At 44.7% G+C, this 22,718-nt stretch overlaps 2 protein-coding genes across 3 annotated transcripts in view; one reads left to right on the top strand and one right to left on the bottom strand.

Moving 5' to 3' along the window:
• The window catches only part of LOC140723824 (uncharacterized), a 746,760-nt gene that overhangs the window by 353,748 nt on the left and 370,294 nt on the right, over window positions 1–22,718 (bottom strand). The gene's annotated exons all lie outside the window — the stretch shown is intronic.
• LOC140723825 (uncharacterized) lies at window positions 6,296–15,290 on the top strand. 2 transcript variants are annotated; one of them, XM_073038371.1, is made up of 3 exons: window positions 6,296–6,683; window positions 8,481–8,578; window positions 12,351–15,290. In XM_073038371.1, the coding sequence occupies exon 3, from the start codon at window positions 12,609–12,611 to the stop codon at window positions 13,971–13,973; it is 1,365 nt and encodes a 454-aa protein (XP_072894472.1). In that variant the 5' UTR covers window positions 6,296–6,683; window positions 8,481–8,578; window positions 12,351–12,608; the 3' UTR covers window positions 13,974–15,290. The 2 variants fall into 2 exon arrangements, with proteins under 2 accessions (XP_072894472.1, XP_072894471.1); XM_073038370.1 differs by having other exon boundaries at window positions 8,331–8,578.

The following is a 22,718-nucleotide window of genomic DNA, read 5'->3' as shown; positions in this document are numbered from 1 at the left end:
AGGCAGCTCGGGAAGCGAAGTCTTTATTTATATTTAAGGCAGTTTGACAGACTCTTGATCGATCAAGGCAAGAACGATACGGAGATTAGTCAGTAGACTGGGGCTGTGGGGAAAAATGAATCAGCATAATGAAATGGCGGAGCAGACCCGATGGGTCAAATGGCCTAACTCTGCTCCTATATCTTCCCGTATTATGGCCCTATTGCACGTGACAGAGGCTTGTTTAGGGAAACCCTTTGCTCCTAGAGATCACAAAGCCAGTAAATCCAACTGAACTATGGAAAAACAGCGCACCGTGTTGAGATTCTAAACTGGAGAAATCTATCGGAAAGGATTTGACGTGTGGATTGGGAGCAGCAATTTTCTGGCAAATCTGTACGTGGTAAACAGGAGAGCTCCAAAAGGGAAACTGTGAGAGTTCAAAGCCTGTACGTGGTAAACAGGAGACCTCCAGAAGGGAAACTATGAGAGTCCAAAGCCTGTACGTGCCTCTCAGAATAAGAGCTAAGTGTATCCGTTTGGGGAAACCGAGGTTTTCAAAAGATATTGAGGCCTTGGTAAAGAAAGAAAATGCAGGTGCATAACAGGTATAGATAGTTAGAAACAAATGCAGTATGTTTGGGGTCGAGGGAACGTAAGGAAATACTTGAGAAAGATACCAGAATGTTTAAAGGAAGGCATGAATTTGCCCTAGCAGTCAAGGTGATGGAGAATCTTATGGGATTATAATGATATTTGCAGAACAAAATGATCGTCAGGGACAAAATTGACCCTCTGGATTATCGATTTATGCAATTTATTGCAATTTATGCATGGAGACAAACAAAATGAGGGAGATTATAATAATGGTTTATTTGCATCTGTGTTATCTCTGGAAATGGACACAGAATCCACCGAAGTGAGGCAAAGCAGCAGTGACGTCATGGACCCTGGACAGAATGCGGAGGAGGAAGAGTTTGCGGATTTGAGGCAAATCAGGGTGAATAAATCCCCAACGCGAGACAAGTTGTTCCCTTGGATACTGAGAGAGGATATTACAGAAATTGTAGGGGTCGTAGCAGACATATTGAAAATACGCTTAGCGACAGGAGAGGCACCGGATGATTTTATGCTCACCTCACATTCGAATTACCTGCTGTTGGTTTCACGATGTCTTTAAATAAATCAACCCACGGCAGTCCCGACCGCGACATGACACAATATAAAGAACTGTATCAAGGGGGAGGGGAAGGGCAGGGTGTGTGTGTGGAAATTCGTGAGGGGGAAGCTGAAGATGTGTTTCCCTCTGTGAGTAGGTTGAGAGAATGAGAAGGAGCAACAGAGAAAGAGATGGAAAGAGAGGAGAGACAGTGTGTGTGAGGAGGGGGAGGAAAGTAGGAGGAGTGTAAGCGACAAAGAGCGGGGTAACTAGAGGGGGCGAGAGCTTGAGTTAGAAGAGATGAGTGTAGAAGAACTGGATTATGAAGAATGGTGAGACGATAAGTAACAGAGGTAGAGAGCGGGGAGTGTGATAGGACTGGCACCTCAATGTTCCGCAGCTCCGTTGTTTCAGACTCAACAAATTTGGTGGGGGGGGGGGGTGTAATTAAAGGGGCTGGTGGCGTCACTATTCAGGCAAAATGTCATGATGACTCAGTCAGGCCAGACTGGAGAACATGTCCACATACAACACAGAAAAATACAGCACAGCAGCAGGACATGAGCCAAAATGTTGTGCCGAACAAGCTAAAATGCAAATCACTACATCCCTTCGACATACGTCATGTCCGTATCTCCCAAACTTCCTTACCTCTATGTGCCAACCCAAACGTCTCCTAAAAGTCTCTAATGTATCTGCCTCCACCACCAAACCAGGTCATTTACAAACAGCACAAACAACTGAGGCTCTAGCGCCGATCGCTGCAGACTCTCCTCATTACAGACCTCCCGCTCGAATGTCCCTTCAACCACTACCACCTGTCTTCTATACGCAATACAGTTCCGAATTCAGGCAGCCGATTCACCCTGGACTTTCCCTTGTTCCCTTCACAAACTGAACAGCAAGATTGGCTACTGGCCAGTCCTTCGGGACATTGCCTGTGGCAAAAGATGACAAGGATACTGGTCAAGGGGCCAGCAATCTCAACTCCCGCCACCTTCAATAACCCGGGGCTAATTAAACTTTGGGTCCGATCCACCTTAATACTCACCTTAATCGACAAGTGTCCATTGGAACAGGTTCTTTTCTGGAAAGAAAATATACTATGTCAGTGGGAGAACATCAAAGGTAAAATTTTGAGAGTTTAAGCTTTTCTGGGTCTGTCAGAATAAAAAGAAAAAGTAACACTTTTTGGGAATCTTGATTTTCAAGAGATATTGAGCCCTGGTAAAAAGAAAAATTGAGGTGTGTGTGTGTTGCAGAGGCAGGTTGGAATAAATGTGGTATCTGTGGAGTATAGTAATAACAGTGAATGCTTAAGAAAGAAATCAGCATCTCTATAAGAAAGCATGAGGTTGCCTTAGCAGACAAGGTGATGGAAATCCGATGGGATAATACAGATATTTTAAGAACAAAGGGATTTCAAAAACAAAACTGACCTGTGGATTTTTAGATGGTACTTTAGGCGTGGAGACAAAAGAAAAACAATGCGGTCGATCGTAAATGGAGATTTTATATCTGTGTTTACCCAGGAAACGGACAGAATCTATAGAAGTGAGACACAGCAGAAGTAGGTCATGGACGTGATACAGATTACAGAGAGGACGTGATTGCTCATTGAGGCACATTAGAGTGGATAAATCCTCAGAGATTGACAAATTGATCCCTCAGACCCCGAGGGAGGCAAGTGCAGAAAGTGCAGAGGCCATAGCTGATTTGAGGAAGGTGTAGGGGCAGCGAGAAAGGGTGCCAGAGGAATGGGACAGAGGGTCATGAGAGGCGTATGGGAAGAGTGGGATAGGCGAGAGGAGAAAGCATGAGGAAAATGGAGAGCGAGGGTGAGAGAAGGGTAGGAGACCAGGGAGGAGTAAGGGGTAGGGAGAGTGAGGAATATGAGTAGTAGTGAGGGAGAAACAGATGGTGTATGAGACAGGATTAGGGAGATTGAGAGGGGAAATAACGGGGGCGAGGAGGGGCTGAGGGAGTGGGATGCGGAAGGAGAGGTGTGCGTCGAGGAGAAATCGGTGTGTGATAGGGGTAGCGAGCAAGGAGGGATGTAACTGAGGATGCGTGAGATGGTCTGCAGGGAGGGAGGGGTGGTGGACTCTGCGAAGAAACAGGCTGACGAAGTCGGACGGCGAAGAACAACGAGTGAGTGAGATGGCATCAATGACGACAGTGAGCGAGACGGGTTGGAGGCAGAAGGGGGAACGTGTTTGCTGCGGAGGGGCAGGAGGGTGAGCATAACGGTGATGGAGAGAAAGAGAGTTGAAGTTGTCGGGTGGCGAGGTCAGAATTATTGGAACAAGTATTTATTTATCTACGTTTGTAAGGATGTTCATCATGGCTTTTCACGAGTCACTGAACAAATCCAGTGTGAGATTGGGGTTCCTGGTCTTGGGACACCACAGCGGGGATGTTCAGCACGCAAAGTTCCTGGTCTGCGATTTTACACGGGAATTCTCCACAAACGATTCATTCTCGGTCTCTGGATCTTATCGCGCACCATTCCAGGCTTTACCACGCATGATTCTCATTCCCTGTATCCCACAGCAGGAGATTCACTGTGCACAGTCCCCGGTCTCCAGGTCGAACGTGTTAACCTGTCGAGTCCCATTGATCTGCTCTCCATCCCCTCCCATCCATGTTCCACGAAAAAAATGCGATGCTTATGGAGTCGAGGAAAAGCAAGATAACAAGGGAGAAAGAAAATATGAAGGCTAAAAGTTGGGGTAAGGTTGCTTTGCAGAGAAGATGAGTAGGAATCCTAAGGGATTATACAGGTATTTGAAAAGCAAAAGGATTGCAGGGGACACAAATGATCCTCTGGGTTATCAGAATGGTAATCTGTGCGTGGAGACAAAAAAGATGGAGGAGTTCCGAAGTGGATGTTTGCACCTGTGCTCACTCATAAAAAGGACACAGTATCTGTAGAAGTGAGGCCATGGACGTTGTACACGTTACAGATCAGGAGGTGCTTAGACAAATTAGGGTTGATAAATCCTCAACGACTGACAGGTTGCTCCCTTGGACCCTGATGGCAGCGTTCACGGAAATTGTAGGGATGCAGCGGATATGTTAAAATTATGTTTAGCGACAAGAGACCGACCAGAGGATTGGAGGATAAGTATTCTTGTTCCACTTTTTAGGAAAGGCACCAAATTTAAACTAGAAACTTATAGGCCAGTGCTCTTCATATCTGTAGTGGAAGGAATTGGATGGACCAGAATAGTTAACATTTGAACAAACAGGCCTGTTTAGGGACTTCGTGTTTTCTAGAAAATCCTATAGGTTTTTTTTTTGAAGAGGAATGTTAACAGGAAAATTGATGAAGGGAAGGCATTGGGTATTTTCTACATGGACTTTAGTAAGGCTTTTGACAAGATCTCACATCGGATGATGGTCAATCAAGTTCATTCTTCGGGCATTGGCGTTGTTAGGAGAAGGCAAACAGTGGGAGTGTCGTGGTTTCTCGTGCCCCACAAACGACCAGGAGACGCAGAAGATTCTTCAAGAAGTATTAAACTTTAATTTGCAAATCAAAGCTGAGACAGTCAGTGAGCTAGTCGCTGATTGCCCACCGATCCTTGTACATAGCATTTTTTATAGCAATCTCCTGGTTTAGTTGCATTAGCATATCCAATCGGTCTATAGGTACAAGTACATCCGCCACTATTGTTTCTACCTATTGACTTAATCATGTTCTAATCTACATCTCTTAGCTACCTCTCATTAACACACCATTGTCTTCTACATTCTTAAGATTTCATTCTCCTACTAAATTGGGTACATGCATAGCAAATAGCAAGTTCAAACTACATAATCTACATCAAAGCTGACTACATAGCTTTGGTTACACAGCAAACAATGCAACTTTTGTACTCCAATAGTAGTAGATGGTTGCCTCTCTGACTGGAGACCTGTGACTGGTGGAATGTCGCAGGGATCGGTGCTGATATCCGTTGTTGTTTGTCACCTATATCAGTGATATGGATGATAATCTGATTAACCGGATCGGCAAATTTGCGGATGACAGCGAAGTTTGAGATGCATTTGACAGCGAGGAGGACTATCAGAGCTTGCAGAGGAATCTGCATCAGGTGGGGAAAACGGGCTGAAAATGGCAGATGGAATTTAATGCAGGCCAGCGAGTTGTTGCTCTTCGGTATGATCAACGAGGATAGGTCCTACACGGTGCACGGTAGGGCACTAAGAACTGCGGTAGAACAAGGGCGCCTGGGAATACAGGTCCACATTTCATTGAAAGTTGCGGCACACCTAGACAAGGTAGTAAAGAAATGTTTGGCACGTTGTCCTTCATAAGTTAAAGTATTCAGTACAGGAGACTGCGTGAGTTAAGAAGGTTATGAGGCCTAATTTGGAGTATTATGAGCAGTTTACATCACCTACCCACAGGAAAAATGTAAATAAGATTGACAGAGTACAACGACAATTTACAAGGATGTTATTGTGATTGCAGACCCGAGTTATAAGGGAAGATTAAAGAAGGTTACGACTTTGTTCATGAAACGCAGAAGATTTGGGAGAGATTTAATGAAGGTCTACACAGTCATGAGGGGTATAGATAGGTTACATGGGGTAGAGGGATGGGGGGAGAGTGAGTATTAGGTCAGGCGATAGAGGGAACTGAGAGTCCCATTTTTAATTAGCACACTATTACTCCCCACCCCACCCTGGTAGCTCATTTTCAATCAGCCCATCACCATGCCCCCTTGGTAAAACTTCTGGCCATTTGGAATAGCCGAATTTTAAGAGAAGCAAATTCCACAAGTATTTCCGGCAGGATGTGAATCAACAATCACTGCTTGTGAAACGAAACCCGCTGTTAACCGTGAGCGAGGGGATTTCTTGTGACAACAGTTGTCCGGATGGAAATACAATAATCTCTCAATGATGGAGTCTATAAATGTTAATAAACTCCACTGAATCGAGAGGCGCTGAGAAAATCATTGGCTATATTTTTTCCCAAATGAGTTGGAATATGTAGTCGAACGTGTTTGCATTAATTTCAGCAGAAAGGCGGCTCCCTGTACTTTGCCGGGCAGGCCTGTTTACTCACTGGGCGGAGCTCAGGCCCGCCCAGAACCCGGACTGGATCAAATCCGTAGCCTGGGACTGGCTGAGTTCAACAGAGAAACTCCGCCCCACTGGTTACGATGAAAGAAAAAGGAGAGATCCACACGAAAATCCGGACAGAAAGGTTAACGCAGCCTGTTTGTTTCCCTCTTTAGGGTTGCTACATTGATCCCACTCCCGCCTCGTCCCGCTGTCAGTCCCGTCCTGAGCCGGTGAGAGTTAGTGTGACCCGGACTGCGGCAGTCCCGCTCTACCCCGGCTCACCCGGACCTGTCCATCTGTAATGAGCGACGGACACATCACAGCCGAGTGGTCTCGGGAGCAGCAGCTCAGACTCAACTCTCCGTACAGGGTGAGCACACCGGTGCAGGACCATTGTCGATCACCCGGGAAGTAAGACTGAGATTTCCCAGGACCACACTGAACGCCGTCCGGTTAAACATCAGAGGTAAGTGTTGTCTATGATTCTGCACAACGATTCAGCGTTTACAGCGAGGCTCGGCTTTGATCGGAATCGGGAGTGAATTTAGTGGGAGGAGGGACTCCTGACATGTTCATGTTAACGAGACAATCATTGTCCAAATGGATTAAGAGAAACGATGCCGTTGCCTTCAACCAGAAATACTCTCCAGGGTGGTTCTACTGAGTGCGAGCTGAAGGCATCTTTCACCCCGATAGTGACACGTGAAATCCCACGGGGTAGTGACTCATCACCGGTCACTCTCTCTCCCTCATTAAAACACAACTACTTAAAATAACAGGACGAGATCCCAGTCACATTACGGAATGTCGCTTTTGGTAATGCCTCGGTTCGATTTATTTGAAGAAAGCCTGAAAATTATTTTAGCACATCTCCAGATGAAGCGAGTCTGAGATTAAATCAAAATGCTGGAAACTCGCAGCAAAGTAACTGGTAACGTTGTGGGATCGAGACCACACGTAATGTTCTGTGCAGCACGTCATTGGGACTATCTCTTCCTGTAGCAGAAAGGGTTAAACTTCCTTCAGATTTGAAGGGCAGTGTTTTGTCCAACCGGTTGAATTTAGTTTCTGCATAACGGCCGCTCCCTGTTCTGAGGAATGTGTACGAGCAGGCAAATACTTGCACGCAGACACTGAGCTCCGAGACTCACAGAACAAGCCGCACCTTCCCAATCAGTCAATTTGGCCGCTTGCCCTTTCCATTCCAGTCCTAATGAAGGAACTCGGTCCGTAACGTCGACTATTTACACCCATCCATAGATGCTGCCTGACCTGCTGAGTTCCTCCAGCATTGTGTGTGTTGCCATGGTTACGAGAGATCCGTGTGGGGCAGTGGGCGGGGTTATTTGTCAGAAACGACACACGGTATCCACACTCTCAGAATATTCTTGGGGAATTACGGTGAGAATAATTCAGCTTCTGATATTTGTTTCGGACCTTTATTTCCAATTAGCCAGTCCTCTGTGCATTGGATCAGCGGTCAAGGAGATATTTTAAGCCATTTTTGTCTGTGGTGCTTTTTGTGTTCCGACTGTTACCTGCTTGCACAATTTACATTTTCCACAAGTTAAGTAAAGATTAAGAACAACTCTAGAACAATGGCCACCTGTTTCAAAGCAAGAGTGCGAGATCCGTACAGCAAAACACCTGCTTCGTTTTCAGAATGTCTTATTTCAGACGAATATATCGATTGTTCCTGTGCCGATTGGGAGAGTTTTGAACTCTACTCCTCAATGGCTAGTGAAAGCAAAGTCTTTGACTCAGTTTACGGCCGATATTGTTGATAGACAGCGGGATTGAAGTGTTTCAGGGATGGACGGGGGGGAAGGGGGAGCTGGGAGAATGCGTAATGACATTTTAGATCAGATCTGCCGTGACCTCTTTATCTGCAGCAGCAGCTTCTAGCGGCCGTGTGGTCCAGTTATACGTATTGGTATGTTGACACGAAAAGCTCTGACAATTTAATCAGTGCAATTTAGTATAATGACGGCATGCGAAGAGGGATATGATTTTATTATAGGGTTGAACTGGAAACAAATATTAATATTATTTACCTGCTGATAAATAATCAACACACAAAGCTGGAATTTAAATAATTTAATTTATAATTAAGGTGAGGGGCTCACGGTGAGACGATTTGGGGAACCTTGTGTGCCCGTCATCTGCCAGACAACCGTTGTCAGGAGACGTGCGAGTTATTTAGCTCCATTGGTGCCGAAAAGTGTCAATCTCTGCCTCATCTCAGACTGAACTCCCCGCGCAGGTTAAGCACCCTGGTTCAGATCCACTGCCGCCCACCCGGGAAGTCAGAGTGAGGTTACCCGGGACCACACCGAACGCCATCCGGTTACAGCATCAGAGGTAAGTGGTGTCTCCTATATCAGGGTATAGGTTTTATCTGTTTCCCCGCAGGGCAAAGGGTTGAGTGAAATATGAAAGCGACGTCGATCATACCCAAACGAGAGTGAGTTGTTGGGTAAATTGGAGTTTGCGCGGATAGGGAGCAGCTGACACACAGAACCAAGTCCCACAGAACCACAACCCACTTCTCCCAAATCAATCAAACATCTGGCCCTTCCCCCTTCCTTTCCAGTACTGATGGAGTACTGATAAAGCTGTTCACCCTCTCAACCCCAGATCCACTGATGTCAAAGGGGGTCAGCCTGTCTCCATTCCTCCTGTAGTCCACAATCGGCTCCTTAGTTTTGTGACAATGAGGGAGAGGTTGTTTTGTTGACAAAAGACAGATGTTGTTCAGACGTCAGGACATGGAATTATGATATTGTAGCCATTACTGGAATTTGGTTTCACCCAACAGTCTGAGGGATTTAGAGGAACCTATTTATAGAGAGATCGCAGACTATGCCAAGAAACAATTTTTCATTTAGTAAGTGAGTTTAACTTTCCATATATTGACTGGGACTCCCGTACTGTAAAAGGACTAGATGGGGTAGAGGCGTCAAATGTTTCCTTAATCAGTACGTAGAATTCTCGACGTAGAGGTTAGGAAATGATCCAGGGCTAGAGACATATATTAGTGTATGGGGACACTTTGTGTCTAGTGATCATAATGCCATGAGATTCCAAGTTAATACGGAAAGACAGAGGCCTGGACCTCTCTTGAGATTCCAAATTGCAGAAAGCTCAATTTTAAGGATTTGACAAGTGTGGATTGGGACAGAATGATTTTTGGCAAAGGAGTACTTGGTAAGTGGGAGGCCTTCAGAAGTGAAATATTGAGGATGTCTAGTTTGTATATGCTTGCCTAAATAAAAGTTGAAAGGGAACTGGTGCAGGTTACCTTGGTTTTCAAGAAATATTGAGGCCCCGGATATTTTGTTCCTCTAAATGCCTCAGACTGTTGGGTGCAGCCAAGAGTCATTAATGACTACATCATTGCATCATGACAACATGACTACATCATTCCACGCCGTGAGATCAGTTGACATTTTTTAGTGGTCTTCTGTTGGTTTCTAAAAGCTTCCCAATGGGTTTTGCTCGTTTGTTTGCCCTTTCTTTGGCTTTTATGCTGGCTTTGGTTTCTCATTTCAACCACAGTTGTGTCCTCCTGCCTTTCCAATGCTTCCACTTCTTTGGGATGTATCTACCACGCACCTCCTAAGTTGCTCCCAGAAACTCCAGCCATTGCTGCTCTGTCGTCACTCCTACCAGATTCCCCTTCCAGTCAAGTCTGACCAGCTTCTCTGTCACAGAAACATGGAGAAGATCAGAACAGAAACATGCCTACTCTGGACAATCAGAATGGTAATCTATACGGGAGACAAAATGGATGGGGGTGGTTTTAAATAGTAGTTTTGCATCTGTATTTACACAGGAGATGGACACAGAGTCTATAGAAGTGAGGCAAGGCAGCATCAACTTCAGGGACCCTGTACAGATTACAGAGGTGGAGGTGTTTTCTGTCTCAAGGAAAATTAGCGTGGATCAATCCCCAGGGCCTGGCAAGTTGTTCCCCAGGACCCTGCATAAGATAAGTGCAGAAATTGTCGAGGCCTAAGCACAGATATCTAAATCATCCTTAGTGACAGGTGAGGTACTGGAGGATTGGAGGACAGCCAATGTTGTTCCTCTGTTCAAGAAAGGTTCTAAAAATAAACGAGGAAATTGACATCAGTAGTGGGAAACTTATTGGAACATTTGTGCAGAAACAGAATATATAAGTATTTGGATCTACGTGGATAGATGGCATGGGTTTGTGCATGGTAGGTCATGTCTAACCAATCTTCTCTCTAGTTTCTCGAGGAAGTTATCAGGAAAGTGGGTGAAGGCAAGGCAGTGGATATTGTCTACATGAACTTTAGCAAGGCAATTGACGAAGTCTCATATGGGAGGTTGGTCAAGAAGATTCAGTCACTCAGCATTCAAGATGAGACAGTAAATTGGATGAGACACTGTCTCTGGCAGAATTCAGAATGTGCTAGCAGATGATTGCCTCTCTGACTGGGGGCATGTGACTAGTGGTGAGCCACAGGGATCAGTGCTGGATCTGTTGTTGTTTGTCATCTATATCAGTAATCCGGGTAATAACATGGATCGCCGTATCAGCTAATTTGTGGATGAAAACAAGACTGGGGGTTTAGCAGACTGATAGAAGATTATCATGGCTTGTAGTGCGAACCGGACCAGGTGGAGAAATGGTGTGAGAAATGGAAAATGGAATTTAATGCAGCCAATTTCGAGGTATTACACTTTGGTAGGATCTACCAGGATAGGTCTTACACAGTGACTGATAGGGCACTGAGGAGTGTTGTTGAAGAAAGGGATGGGACTATAGGTCTATAATTCACTGAAAGATGTGTCACAGTTGGATAGGGACAAAAAGAAAGAATTTGGCACATAGGCCTTCATAAACCGAAGTACTGAGTACAGGAGATGGATGTGATGTTGACGTTGTACAAGACAACGATGAGGCCTTATTTGGAGTATTGTGTGTAGCTTTGGTCACCATCCCCAGGAAAGATTTTAAAAAAGTTGAAAGAGTTCCGAGAAAATTCGCAAGGATGTTGCCAGGTCAGGAAGTCTTGGGTTATAAGGAGAGTTTGAACTGGACTTTATTCCTTGGAACGCAGAAGACTGAGGGGAGATTTGATGGAAGTGTACCAAAATTATGAGGGCATAGATAGTGTAAATTCAAGCTGACTTTTGCTACTAAGATTGGGTGGGACCACAACCAAACGTCATGGGTTAGGAGTGAAAGGTGAAACATTAAGGTCAACATGAGGCGAAACGTCATCATGTCATCGTGCGAGTGTGGAATGAGCAGCCAGCTCAAGTTGTGCATGCGAGATCGATTTCAGCATGTTAGAGGTTTGTACAGGTACCTGGATGGTAGCGATATGGGAGTGGGCAGATGGCCAACGAGCTGTTTCCATCTTGTACTTTCTATGACTGTTACAAGAACCTGAAATAATACTAATAATCATTCTAAATCCTTTGAACAGCTGTGTGGAACAACTATTCATCTCAGCAGGATATATTTACATGGCTTTAAAAATGTGGCACTTTAAATTGACAGTACATGAAAGAAAGTCAACATAGGTTACTTGTGTGAGATTGTTTCTGTTGCTCTGGGGCCAGGCACAAATGCAGCTCAGTGGAAACAGGGAATAATACCAATTCGAGAGCCAGACTGAGCCAAGTCACAGTTTGGAGACAGCAGAAACATGGAAAAAAATCCAACAGCACAATACAGGCCCTTCGGCCCACAAAGCTGTGCCGAACATGTTATTACCTGAGAAATTACCCAGGGGTAGCCATAGTCCTCTAATTTTCTGAGCTCCATATACCTGCCCAGGATCCTCTTAAAGACCGAATTGTATCCGCCTCCACCACCGTGGCCGGCAACCCATTCCACACACGGACCACTCTCGGTGTAAAAATCTTACGCCTGATAACTCACCGGCACCGATTCTTATAGAGACAGGAGGAGCATCACAGAATTTCATGGGCATTCCATTTCCCAGCACTGTGCCCAGTTAGAAGGTCATTTCTCTCTCCAACTTGGGTTGACCTTCACTGTAACAGTGTGATGTCAGATCACACCTCGGCGACCAAAGTGATCTCATCTTAAATGTTGTCCTTCACCCACTGATTAATTTTGCTTTTTTTTCAGGTTAAACACGACAAGAAATTTGTCTACGGGAATCTCGAACACAACACGCCAGTCTCGCTGTGCCTGCCCAGATATTTAAAAAGTGGAATGGGGTATTCGTGCAATCATCCTTCCTGCTCATTTCCCGATCCTACCTGTTTCGACTGGGAAGGGACTCGCTCGGTCATTTGACCTACTGGCATACCCGTCATTTTACACCGGGAAGCGGCCATTCATCTGCTCAGACTGTGGGAAGGGATTCACTCGGTCATCCCAATTATGGACACACCAGTCGGTTTACACAAAGGAGAGGCCGGTCAACCGCTGAATTTGTGGGGAAGGTCATCTGACGTAATGGCAGATCAGCGAGTTCACACTGGAGAGGGGCAATTCACCTGCTCAGACTGTGGGAAGGGATTCACTCAGTCATCTCACCTACTCAAACACCAGTCAGTTCACACTGCGGAGGGGCAATTCACCTGCTCAGACTGTGGGAAAGGATTCACTAAATCATCTCACCTACTGAAACACCAGTCAGTCCACACTGGGGAGAAGCCGTTCACCTGCTCAGACTGTGGGAAGGGATTCACTAAATCATCTCACCTACTGAATCACCAGTCAGTCCACACTGGGGAGAAGCCGTTCACCTGCTCAGACTGTGGGAAGGGATTCACTAAATCATCTCACCTACTGAAACACCAGTCAGTCCACACTGGGGAGAAGATGTTCACCTGCTCAGACTGTGGGAAGGGATTCACTAAATCATCTCACCTACTGAATCACCAGTCAGTCCACACTGGGGAGAAGCCGTTCACCTGCTCAGACTGTGGGAAGGGATTCACTAAATCATCTCACCTACTGAAACACCAGTCAGTCCACACTGGGGAGAAGCCGTTCACCTGCTCAGACTGTGGGAAGGGATACACTCGGTCCTTTCAGCTGAAGGCACATCGGAGACTTCACACTGGGGAGAGACCATACATCTGTTTTTTGTGTGGGAAGGGGTTCACTCAGTTATCTAACCTAAAAGCACACGAGTCAGTTCACGCTGGGGAGCGGCCCTTCATCTGCTCAGACTGTGGGAAGCGATTCACTCGATCATCTCATCTGAAGGTACATCAGAGTGTTCACACTGGGGAGAGGCCGTTCACCTGCTCAGACTGTGGGAAGGGATTCACTCATTCATCCTACCTGAAGAGACACTGGGTAGTTCACTCTGGGGAGAGGCGATTCTCCTGCTCCGACTGTGGGAAGGGATTCAATCGATCATACGACCTACAGAAGCACCAACAAGTTCACACTGGGGAGAGGCCTTTCACCTGCTCAGTCTGTGAGAAGGGATTCACGCGGCCATTCGACCTACAAAGACACCAGCGAGTTCACACTGGGGAGAGGCCGTTCACCTGCTCAGTCTGCGGGAAAGGATTCACTTTCTCATCTCACCTGCAGACACACCAGTCAGTTCATACTGGGGAAAGGCCATTCAGCTGCTCAGTCTGTGGGAAGACATTCACTCAGTCATCTAACCTACAGAGACACCAGCGAGTTCACAGTGGGGAGCGGCCGTTCACCTGCTCAGTCTGTGGGAAGGGATTCGCGCGGTCATCTAATCTACTGAGACACCAGCGAGTTCACACTGGGTAGAGGCCGATCATCTGCTCAGGCTTTCGGGAGAGATTCTCTTAGCCATCTCCACCCAAGTGCATCATTGAGTTCACACTGGGGAGAGGCTGATCACCCGTTGTGAATGTGGGAAGGGATTCACTCAGTAATCTAACCTTGTGACAAGTGGAGTTTAATATTCTGGATCTGAGACAAATATATTAGTTCTATTTTAAACTCTGTCTCTGGTACTTAGTGAATTTATAACACGCATAGTGCAGAGTAGAGAGTCAACTCAGGCTAGCTGGACCCTGCCTGTGATTCTGTTCCAGGACAGTCCTTTAAATCCTCCCCGGTTGTTCCCCTCTCTCTCTCCCTGTGGGATGGGTTCCAGTCACCACTCTGTGGGTGAAGAGGTTCCCCTTGAATTCCGTGCAGACTGAAGAAGACGAGCTGACTGCAGTTCCGTCTGAGATGTTCTTCACCGCTCTCATCTCTGGACTGAGGAAGAATGACTTTGGTAGTTAACCTCCTTATTCACGACTCATTTCCACATTATGTGTCATTTTCCCTGCTTCTAAAAGTTGTTGAAAACACCCCTGTCCTTTAAAGACTGAAAACAGAATGGGGAACCATCTGTCGGATGTTCAACGAAGCAGGGTCAGAAACCCGAGGGGGGTCTGCACAGGGCAGAGATTGGGGCTCTGGATTATGAACGTATGATGATGAGAAGGGAAGCAGCAGCGGGGCGTGGCAACGAATGACAGAGTAGCAACATTTGGAAGCTGATTGACAGAGAAAATCTTTTGTTTGTCTGACTGATGAGACAAAGAATAACTGTGGTGAGGTGCTCCACTGGTCGAGGAACATGTGTGTGTTGGGAATTGTTTTATCTATTAAGGGAGTTGTTCCTGCTTGTTTATCTTGTAGTATTATATCCGGATGGTTATTATGGACTGTCCTATCTGAAACGTTGTATTGATTATCATATAATTTGTAAGATTTTGACTCTAAAACTGGATAAGGCTTGAATTTATGGAGCCTTTATGAAGTGATAGAGGGCATTCATGAGCTTGTATTTTAAAGATTTTGGTGAATGATATTTGCCACTTGATTGTAATTTTGTAAGTAATCAGAGTGAATTAAACTGCTGCAGGAGCCTGGAATGTCTTCGATTGTCTCTGGTTTCTCTTGGCATTTTCTGCACTTACTGCTTTGTTTGTTTGTTGGTAGAATCTGCGGGTAGAATGAAGGGATAGCAAATGTAAAAACAAACTCCCTGATGGGAATTGTATAGAGACCTCCAAACAGTAGTAAGTAATTTTGTGGTCCACAAATTCCAATGGGAGATAGAAAATGCGTACCAAAAGGGCAATATTACAAGATCACAAGACAAAGGAGCAGAAGTAGGTGAGTCTGCTCCGCCACTCCACCTTATGTTAATAAGAGGGTTAAAAATGGAACCAAGGCAAATTCATGTTTGATAGAGCTATTTAGAAAAAAGAAAAGTATAATTCAGATAATGGTAGTAGAATAATTTCAAGCGTGTACATTAAAACAAAATGGGACAAGGAATGAGGAATAATTATATCTGAGGAAGAATGGACAATATTATGGAGTTATCAATGGAGGTGTACCAGCTCACAGAAATGGACAGAGTTTGATGGAAAGCCTTGATAAGATATTTTATTACACCTTCTCAGAAATCCCATTATGATAGTTAACTTCCTGTTTGCTGGAGAAATTGTAGAAATGAAAATGCAAACAATTATCATATTTTCTGGGATTGCCCTGTTGTCAAAGACTATAGGAGTGGGATACACAATGCCCTGAAAGACATTTTAAATGTGAAGTACCCTTAGAAAGTAAGACCATATATTTTGGGTATATACCTCAAGAATGCTAACAAAGAGATAAATATTTAATGAATTTTCTGCTGGTTGCTGTTAAAAAGATTTTTTTTTACCAATAAATTGTTATCACAGGACAGCCCAACCTTAAACGCATGAATGGAAATTACAGTGGACATTTACAAAATGGAGAAGATAACAGCATCTGTTAATCATAAGTTGGAACAATTTGATTCATACTGGGGGGAAATGGTTTAACTACATAACACCTCATAGACCTGATTTTATTCCCACAAATGAATGAAAATATTGTAAAAAAAAAGATCACTGCCTACTTGTACATAGTTTTCTCCTTTCGCTTGTTCTTTCTTTCCTCTCTTTTCTATAAGTGTATACCTCAGATGAATATTATGTGGAGATTTGTGGCAAATATATATGTACAGTACCTTAAATACATCTTATGGAAATGTTTGTTGATGATGAACTTCATTAAAAAAATAAATTACAATAAAAAGAGTCTCGATGAAGGGTATTGGCCCGAAATGTTGATTCCCATCCATAGACGCTGCCTGACATGCTGAGCTCCTCCAGCACTTTGTGTGTAGTTCTCTAGATTTCTAGCATCTGCAGGTCCTCTTGTTTCCCAGATACTTATATATTTCTTCAGAGAACAAGCTGGTAGTGGGGTTTGTGGCTCTGTTGGTAAAATATTAAATAAAATAATTAGAAAGAGGCGGCATAGAGTTTGAACGTGTAGAATCTGTGGGTAGAATGAAGGAATAGCAAATGTAAAAAATAACTCCTTGATAGGAATTGTATAGAGATTTCCAAACAGTAGTAAGTGTGTGGTCCACAAATTACAATGAGAGAGAGAAAATGCATGCCAAAAGGGCAATGTTACAATAGTCATGGAGGATTGTCATGCAGGTGATTAGGAAAATTAGGATGTTGTTGGTCTCAAGAGGAGAATTTCCTAGAATGCCTACAAGATTTTTTTTTAGAGCAGCTTGTGATTGAGCTCACTTTGGGATCAGCTATTCTGGATTGGGTGATGTAACGAACCGGAATTAATTAGGTTACTTAATTTCAAAGAGCCCTTAGGGACAAGTGATCGTAATACGATTAAATTCACCCTGACATTAGAGAAGGAGAAACAAAACTCTGATGCGGAATAATTAGAGAGGCATGAGAGAAAAATTGGTCAAAATTGATTTGAAAAGAACACGGGCAGGGATGAAAACAGAGCAGCAATGGCTGGAATTTCTGGAAGCAATTCGGAAGGCACAGGATATATACATCACAACGAGGAGGTAGTATTCCAAAGGGAAGGTGACAAAATCGTGGCTGATAAGAGAAACCAAAGAAAACGTAAAAAACAAGGAGAGGGCATAGAGCAAAAATTACTAGGAAGTTAGAGAATTGGGAAGCTTTTAAAAACAAACAGAATGCAACTAAAATAATTAAGAAAGATAAGATGGAATACATCGGTGTGCCAGCTAGTAATATTAAAGAAGATACCAAAGTTTTCTTCAGCTACATATAGTGCAAAAGAGAGGCGGAAGTGGTCGGGACAACACGGGGCTGCAGAAGATGGAAATTATCTCCTTAGAAGATTAGCAAAGAGGTTAGAGAATATTTGTTATAGAGAGTGCAATGAAGATTCATCAGACTGATCCCTGCAGTGGTGCGGTCATCATATGAAGAAATATCAAATATGATAACCCTTTCATTTAGAGAATAGAGAAGTGAGAGGAGAACACATTGAAATGCACAACATCCTTACTGGTTGAACCAGGGATGCCAGTCTCTGAAAAAGGGGGTGGACTGAAAGATGATGCTGGACAGGTAATAATGGGGTTGGGGTGCAAAGTGATGGCAGATGAACTGAGTAAGTATTGTACATCAATCTTATCTCTCGAAGGCACCAGCAGGAATATGGAAGTCCCAGATGTCAGTGCTCAGAATGTGTAAAGTTACGTTACACGGGAGAAGATTCTTGGGAAACAGAGATGGTCTGAAGGTAAATAGGTCACCTGGACCAGATGGTGTACACCCCAGAGATCTGAAAGAGGTGACTGCAGAGATGTGGAGGCATTAGCAATGATTCTTTCAAGAATCGTTAAGGAAATAAAATCCTAAGAAGTTTTTTCCTTCACTACTCCCCCTCTCGCAGTTTTACCTATCACCGACCACTTCTTCCACCCCTTCACCCTCACACTTTTTCCACCCCTCTCATCCTCACACTTCACTACTCCCCCTCCCGCAGTTTCACCTGTCACCGACCACTTCTTCCACCCCTTCACCCTCACACTTCTTCCACCCCTCTCATCCTCACACCTCAGTACTCCCCCTCTCGCGGTTTCACCTGTCACCGACCACTTCTTCCATCCCTTCACCCTCACACTTCTTCCTCTGACGTCTCATCTTTTTTTTCCCCCAGTCCTGATGAAGGGTCTCTGCCCGAAACGTCGACTGTTTACTATTTCCCATATACGCTGCCTGGACTCCTAGGTTCCTTCGGCATTTTGTGTTTGTGTTGCTTGGATTTCCAGCATCCACAGATTTTCTCCTGTTTTGGATAAAACCGAAAGCGGGGTCATATAATACAGCAAGAAAACAGTGGGAAGTGAGAGGATTGGAAAGCTTTTACATAACCAACAGGAGACAACAAAAAACACACACAAGAGAGACAAGATGATAAATTAAGGTAAGTGAGCCAATAATATCATGTATCAAAAGTTGTTCAGATATATAAAGAGTAAAAGAGATGCAAGAGTTGATGTTGTACCGCTGGAAGATGATGCTGGCGAGTTAGTAATAGAGCAAAGAAATAGCGGCCGAATGTAATAAGTATTTTGTGTCAATCTTCACTGTGTAAGACACCTGCAGTATAAGACAATAAGACATAGGAGCAGAATTAGGCCATTCAGCCCATCAAGTCTGCTCCGCCGTTCTATCATGGCTGATCCCGGTTTTCACTCAACCCCATGCACCTGCCTCCTCGGCATATCCTGTAATGCCCTGACTGATCAGCAAACTATTAGCTTCTGCCCAAAATGTACCCACAGACTTGTCCCGCACCGCCGTCTGTGTCAGAGAATTCCACAGATTCACTGCTCTCTGACTAAATAAAATCCTCCTTAACTACTCTAAAAGGTTGCTCCTCAGTTTTGAGGTTGTGCCGTCCGTTATGGCTACCCTCACCATACGAAAATTCCTTTCCTCATCCACGCTATCCAGACCTTTCCACATTCGGTGGGTTTCAGTGAGATTTAACACCCACGACCCACATTTATTAAACATAAGTCAGTGCAGGAGTACAGGCCCAAGGCTGGAAACGCTCCTCATGCCTTAACCCCTTCATTCCCGGAATCATGTTCTTGAACATCCTCTGGACTCTTTCCTACGACAACACACCTTTTCTGAGATATGGGTCCCAAATATTCTAAGTGCGGCTTAAGTAGTGTCTTATAAACACCAGTATTATCTCCTTGCTTAGATATTCTACATCACTTTAAGTAAATGCCAGCATTGCATTTGCCTTCTTTACCACAGGCTCAACCTATAAATTTCCTTCTGTATTTCCGCTTTTGAAGTTTCTCCCAATCAGATGCACCATTGTTCCTTTTCCCAAAATGCATTATCGTACATTTCGAAATATTGCATTACATCAGTCACTTTTTGCCCGTTTTTCAAATTTGTCTGTGTCCTGCTGCAATCGCATTGCTTCCTCAACATTACCAACACCAATCTTTATATCATCCGCAAACCTTGCCACAAAGCCATCGATTCCATCATCCAAATCACTGACAAACAATGTGAAAAGTAGCGAACCGAATACTGACCCCTGAAGACCACAAGTCACTGCTGGCCAACCAGAAAAGGCCCCTTTTATTCCCACTCGCTGCCTCTTGGCTGTCAGCCATTCCTCTATCCATGCCAGTATTTATTCTGATTTTTATCCTGTCGAGCAGTCTCATGTGTGACACCTTATCAGATGCCTTCTGAAAATCCAAGTAAATTATATCCGCTGCCTCTCGTTTGTCCATCCTGCTTATGACTTCCTCGAAGATCTGTAACAGATTTGTCAGGCAAGATTTCCCTATGCAGAAACTATGAGGTTAGGATAACTGGACTATAATTTGCTTTCTTTTGCCTTCCTCCCTCCTCAAAGAGTAAAATGACTTTTGCATTCTTCTGGTCCTCCGGGACCATGCCAGGATCAAGTGATTCTTGAGAAGTCATGACCACTGCATCTGTTATCTCTTCAGCAACCTCTCTCAAGACTCTGGGATGTAGTCCATCTGGTCCAGGTGACTTATCCATTTAAGAACCTGAGTTTGCCTGACACATTTCCGTTTGTAATAGCAATGACACTCTTTCTGGCACACTACTAGTGTGTCTTCCATAGATCTTCAAAGATTATGGGGAGAAGGCAGGAGAATGGGTTTGAGAGAGATAATCAACTGGACAGGAGGGAATGGCTGAGCAGCCTCTGTCTGATATCTCATGCCTCGGTCTGGAGAAGAGACCAGTGAGGTTGCATTAGGGTTAGGATATTGTTAGGGTATCCACGCCTGGATTATTGTATTCAGTGATAGGAAAGAGGACGCTAAGCTAGAATAAGGGCAGAAAAGATTTACGAGAATGCTGCCGATACTCGAGGGACAGAGTTCTGGAGAGAGGTCGGGCAGGTTGGGATTTCACACCTTGAAGTGCTGGAGATTGAGGCCGACATTATGCAGGTGTTCCAAACTATGAGTGTACAGAAATGGGGAATGTGCACAGTTGAGCGAACTCAGCCTTGTCTCCTTGTAGCGACTGAGGATGAGAGGTGACCTGATAGAGGTGTATAAGATGATGAGAGGCATTGATCGTGTGGATAGTCAGCGGTTTTTTCCAAGGGGTAAAATGGCTGCCCCAGTGGGCACAGTTTTAAGGTGTTTGGAAATAGGTACAGAGGAGATGTCGGGGTACGTTTTTACACAGCGAGTGATAAGTGCATGGAATGGGCTCCGGCAGTGTTCGTGCAGGGGGAAACGATAGGGTCTTTTAACAGCCTCCTGGATAGGTGCATGGAGCTTAGAAAAATAGAGGGCTATGGGTAACCCCAGTAATTTATAAGGTAGGGACATTCTCAGCACAACTTTGTGGGCTAAAAGGCCTGTATTGTGCTGTAGGTTTTATATGTTTTTCTGTTTATTTTTCTTCACCCCCATTTTTGTAGAAATAACAACCAGAGAGCACCGGTTTTAAGGTGAGGGAGGATTGATTTAATAGGGATCCTAGGGGAAAATTATTAATCCACTCTCCCTTCCGGTTCATTGTTTAACTAACACGATGAGTGCACTCTCAGGTTGGAGGAGCAACAGCTCATATTACATCCGGATGACATGAGCATCGATACCTTTAACTTCTATCTCCACCTTTTCATTTCATCAACCCACACGCCAGCCTCCTCCATTCTGTCTCCTCATTGCTCTCTTCTCCACCGCGGATCGTCTCCCTCTGGTTCCCCTTTACTTTCCCATTGTCCGCTCTCCTCTCCTTTAGGAGATCTAGGCCTCATATGGAGCCAGTGATCATTAATGGAGAATGTGTGGAGCAGGTTAAGACTTACAAGTATCTGGGAGTACAGTTAGACGAGAAGCTAGACTGGACTGCCAACACAGATGCCTTGTGCAGGAAGGCACAGAGTCGACTGTACTTCCTTAGAAGGTTGGCGTCATTCAATGTCTGTAGTGAGATGCTGAAGATGTTCTATAGGTCAGTTGTGGAGAGCGCCCTCTTCTTTGTGGTGGCGTGTTGGGGAGGAAGCATTAAGAAGAGGGACGCCTCACGTCTTAATAAGCTGGTAAGGAAGGCGGGCTCTGTCGTGGGCAAAGTACTGGAGAGTTTAACATCGGTAGCTGAGCGAAGGGCGCTGAGTAGGCTACGATCAATTATGGAAAACTCTGAACATCCTCTACATAGCACCATCCAGAGACAGAGAAGCAGTTTCAGCGACAGGTTACTATCGATGCAATGCTCCTCAGACAGGATGAAGAGGTCAATACTCCCCAATGCCATTAGGCTTTACAATTCTACCGCCAGGACTTAAGAACTTTTTTAAAAGCTATTATTAATGCTTTTTGAGATAGTGATTTAGATGCATATCATATTTTTTTTACTGAGTTAAGTATTGTATGTAATTAGTTTTGCTACAACAAGTGTATGGGACATTGGAAAAAAGTTGAATTTCCCCATGGGGATGAATAAAGTATCTATCTATCTATCTATCAGATTCCTCCTTTTCAGCCCTTTGCATTTTCCACCAACCACCTCACAGCGTCTCACTTCATCTCCCACCTCCCCCACCCACTCACCTTCACTCTTATCTGGCTTCACCTATCACCTACCAGCTTGGACTCTTTCCACTCCCCGCACCATCTTATTCCGGCCTCTCCCCACTTCCAGTCCCGATGAAGGGTCTCGGCAGGAAATCTCTGTTTTGCTTTATCCCCCTCTATAGAAGCTACCTGACTTCCTGACTTCCTCCAACATTCTGTGTATGTTACTCTCCATCTCCAACATCTGTGGAATCTCAGCGGGACAGAGAGCAGAATGCAGAGACTACATCGGGTCTCAGTAATGTCGAGGAGGCCACACCTGGAAAACTGGAAACGATGGATGACCCCAACAGTCACGATGCTGAAAAGTTGCCTCATATGGAAGGACTGTTTGGGACTCTGACTAGTGGTGAGGAGAGTGGTTAGGGGCAGGTCTGGAACTTCATCGACTTGCAGCCCCTGCACTCCTTCTAACCGTTGCAAACCTTTCCTTTCTGTGGACAACACTGCCACTTGGTGGTGATTTACCACAATAACAGGACCTCCTGATTTGTGGACTCCATTGTCACCAGGTGGCGCTCTGCCGCATTAACGCTGAGAGACAGAAA

The sequence above is a fragment of the Hemitrygon akajei genome, unplaced genomic scaffold, assembly GCF_048418815.1.
Source record: "Hemitrygon akajei unplaced genomic scaffold, sHemAka1.3 Scf000139, whole genome shotgun sequence".
Taxonomy (NCBI): domain Eukaryota; kingdom Metazoa; phylum Chordata; class Chondrichthyes; order Myliobatiformes; family Dasyatidae; genus Hemitrygon; species Hemitrygon akajei.
Note: the sequence above shows the minus strand (reverse complement) of the source record. Positions and strands in the feature narration are given on the sequence as shown.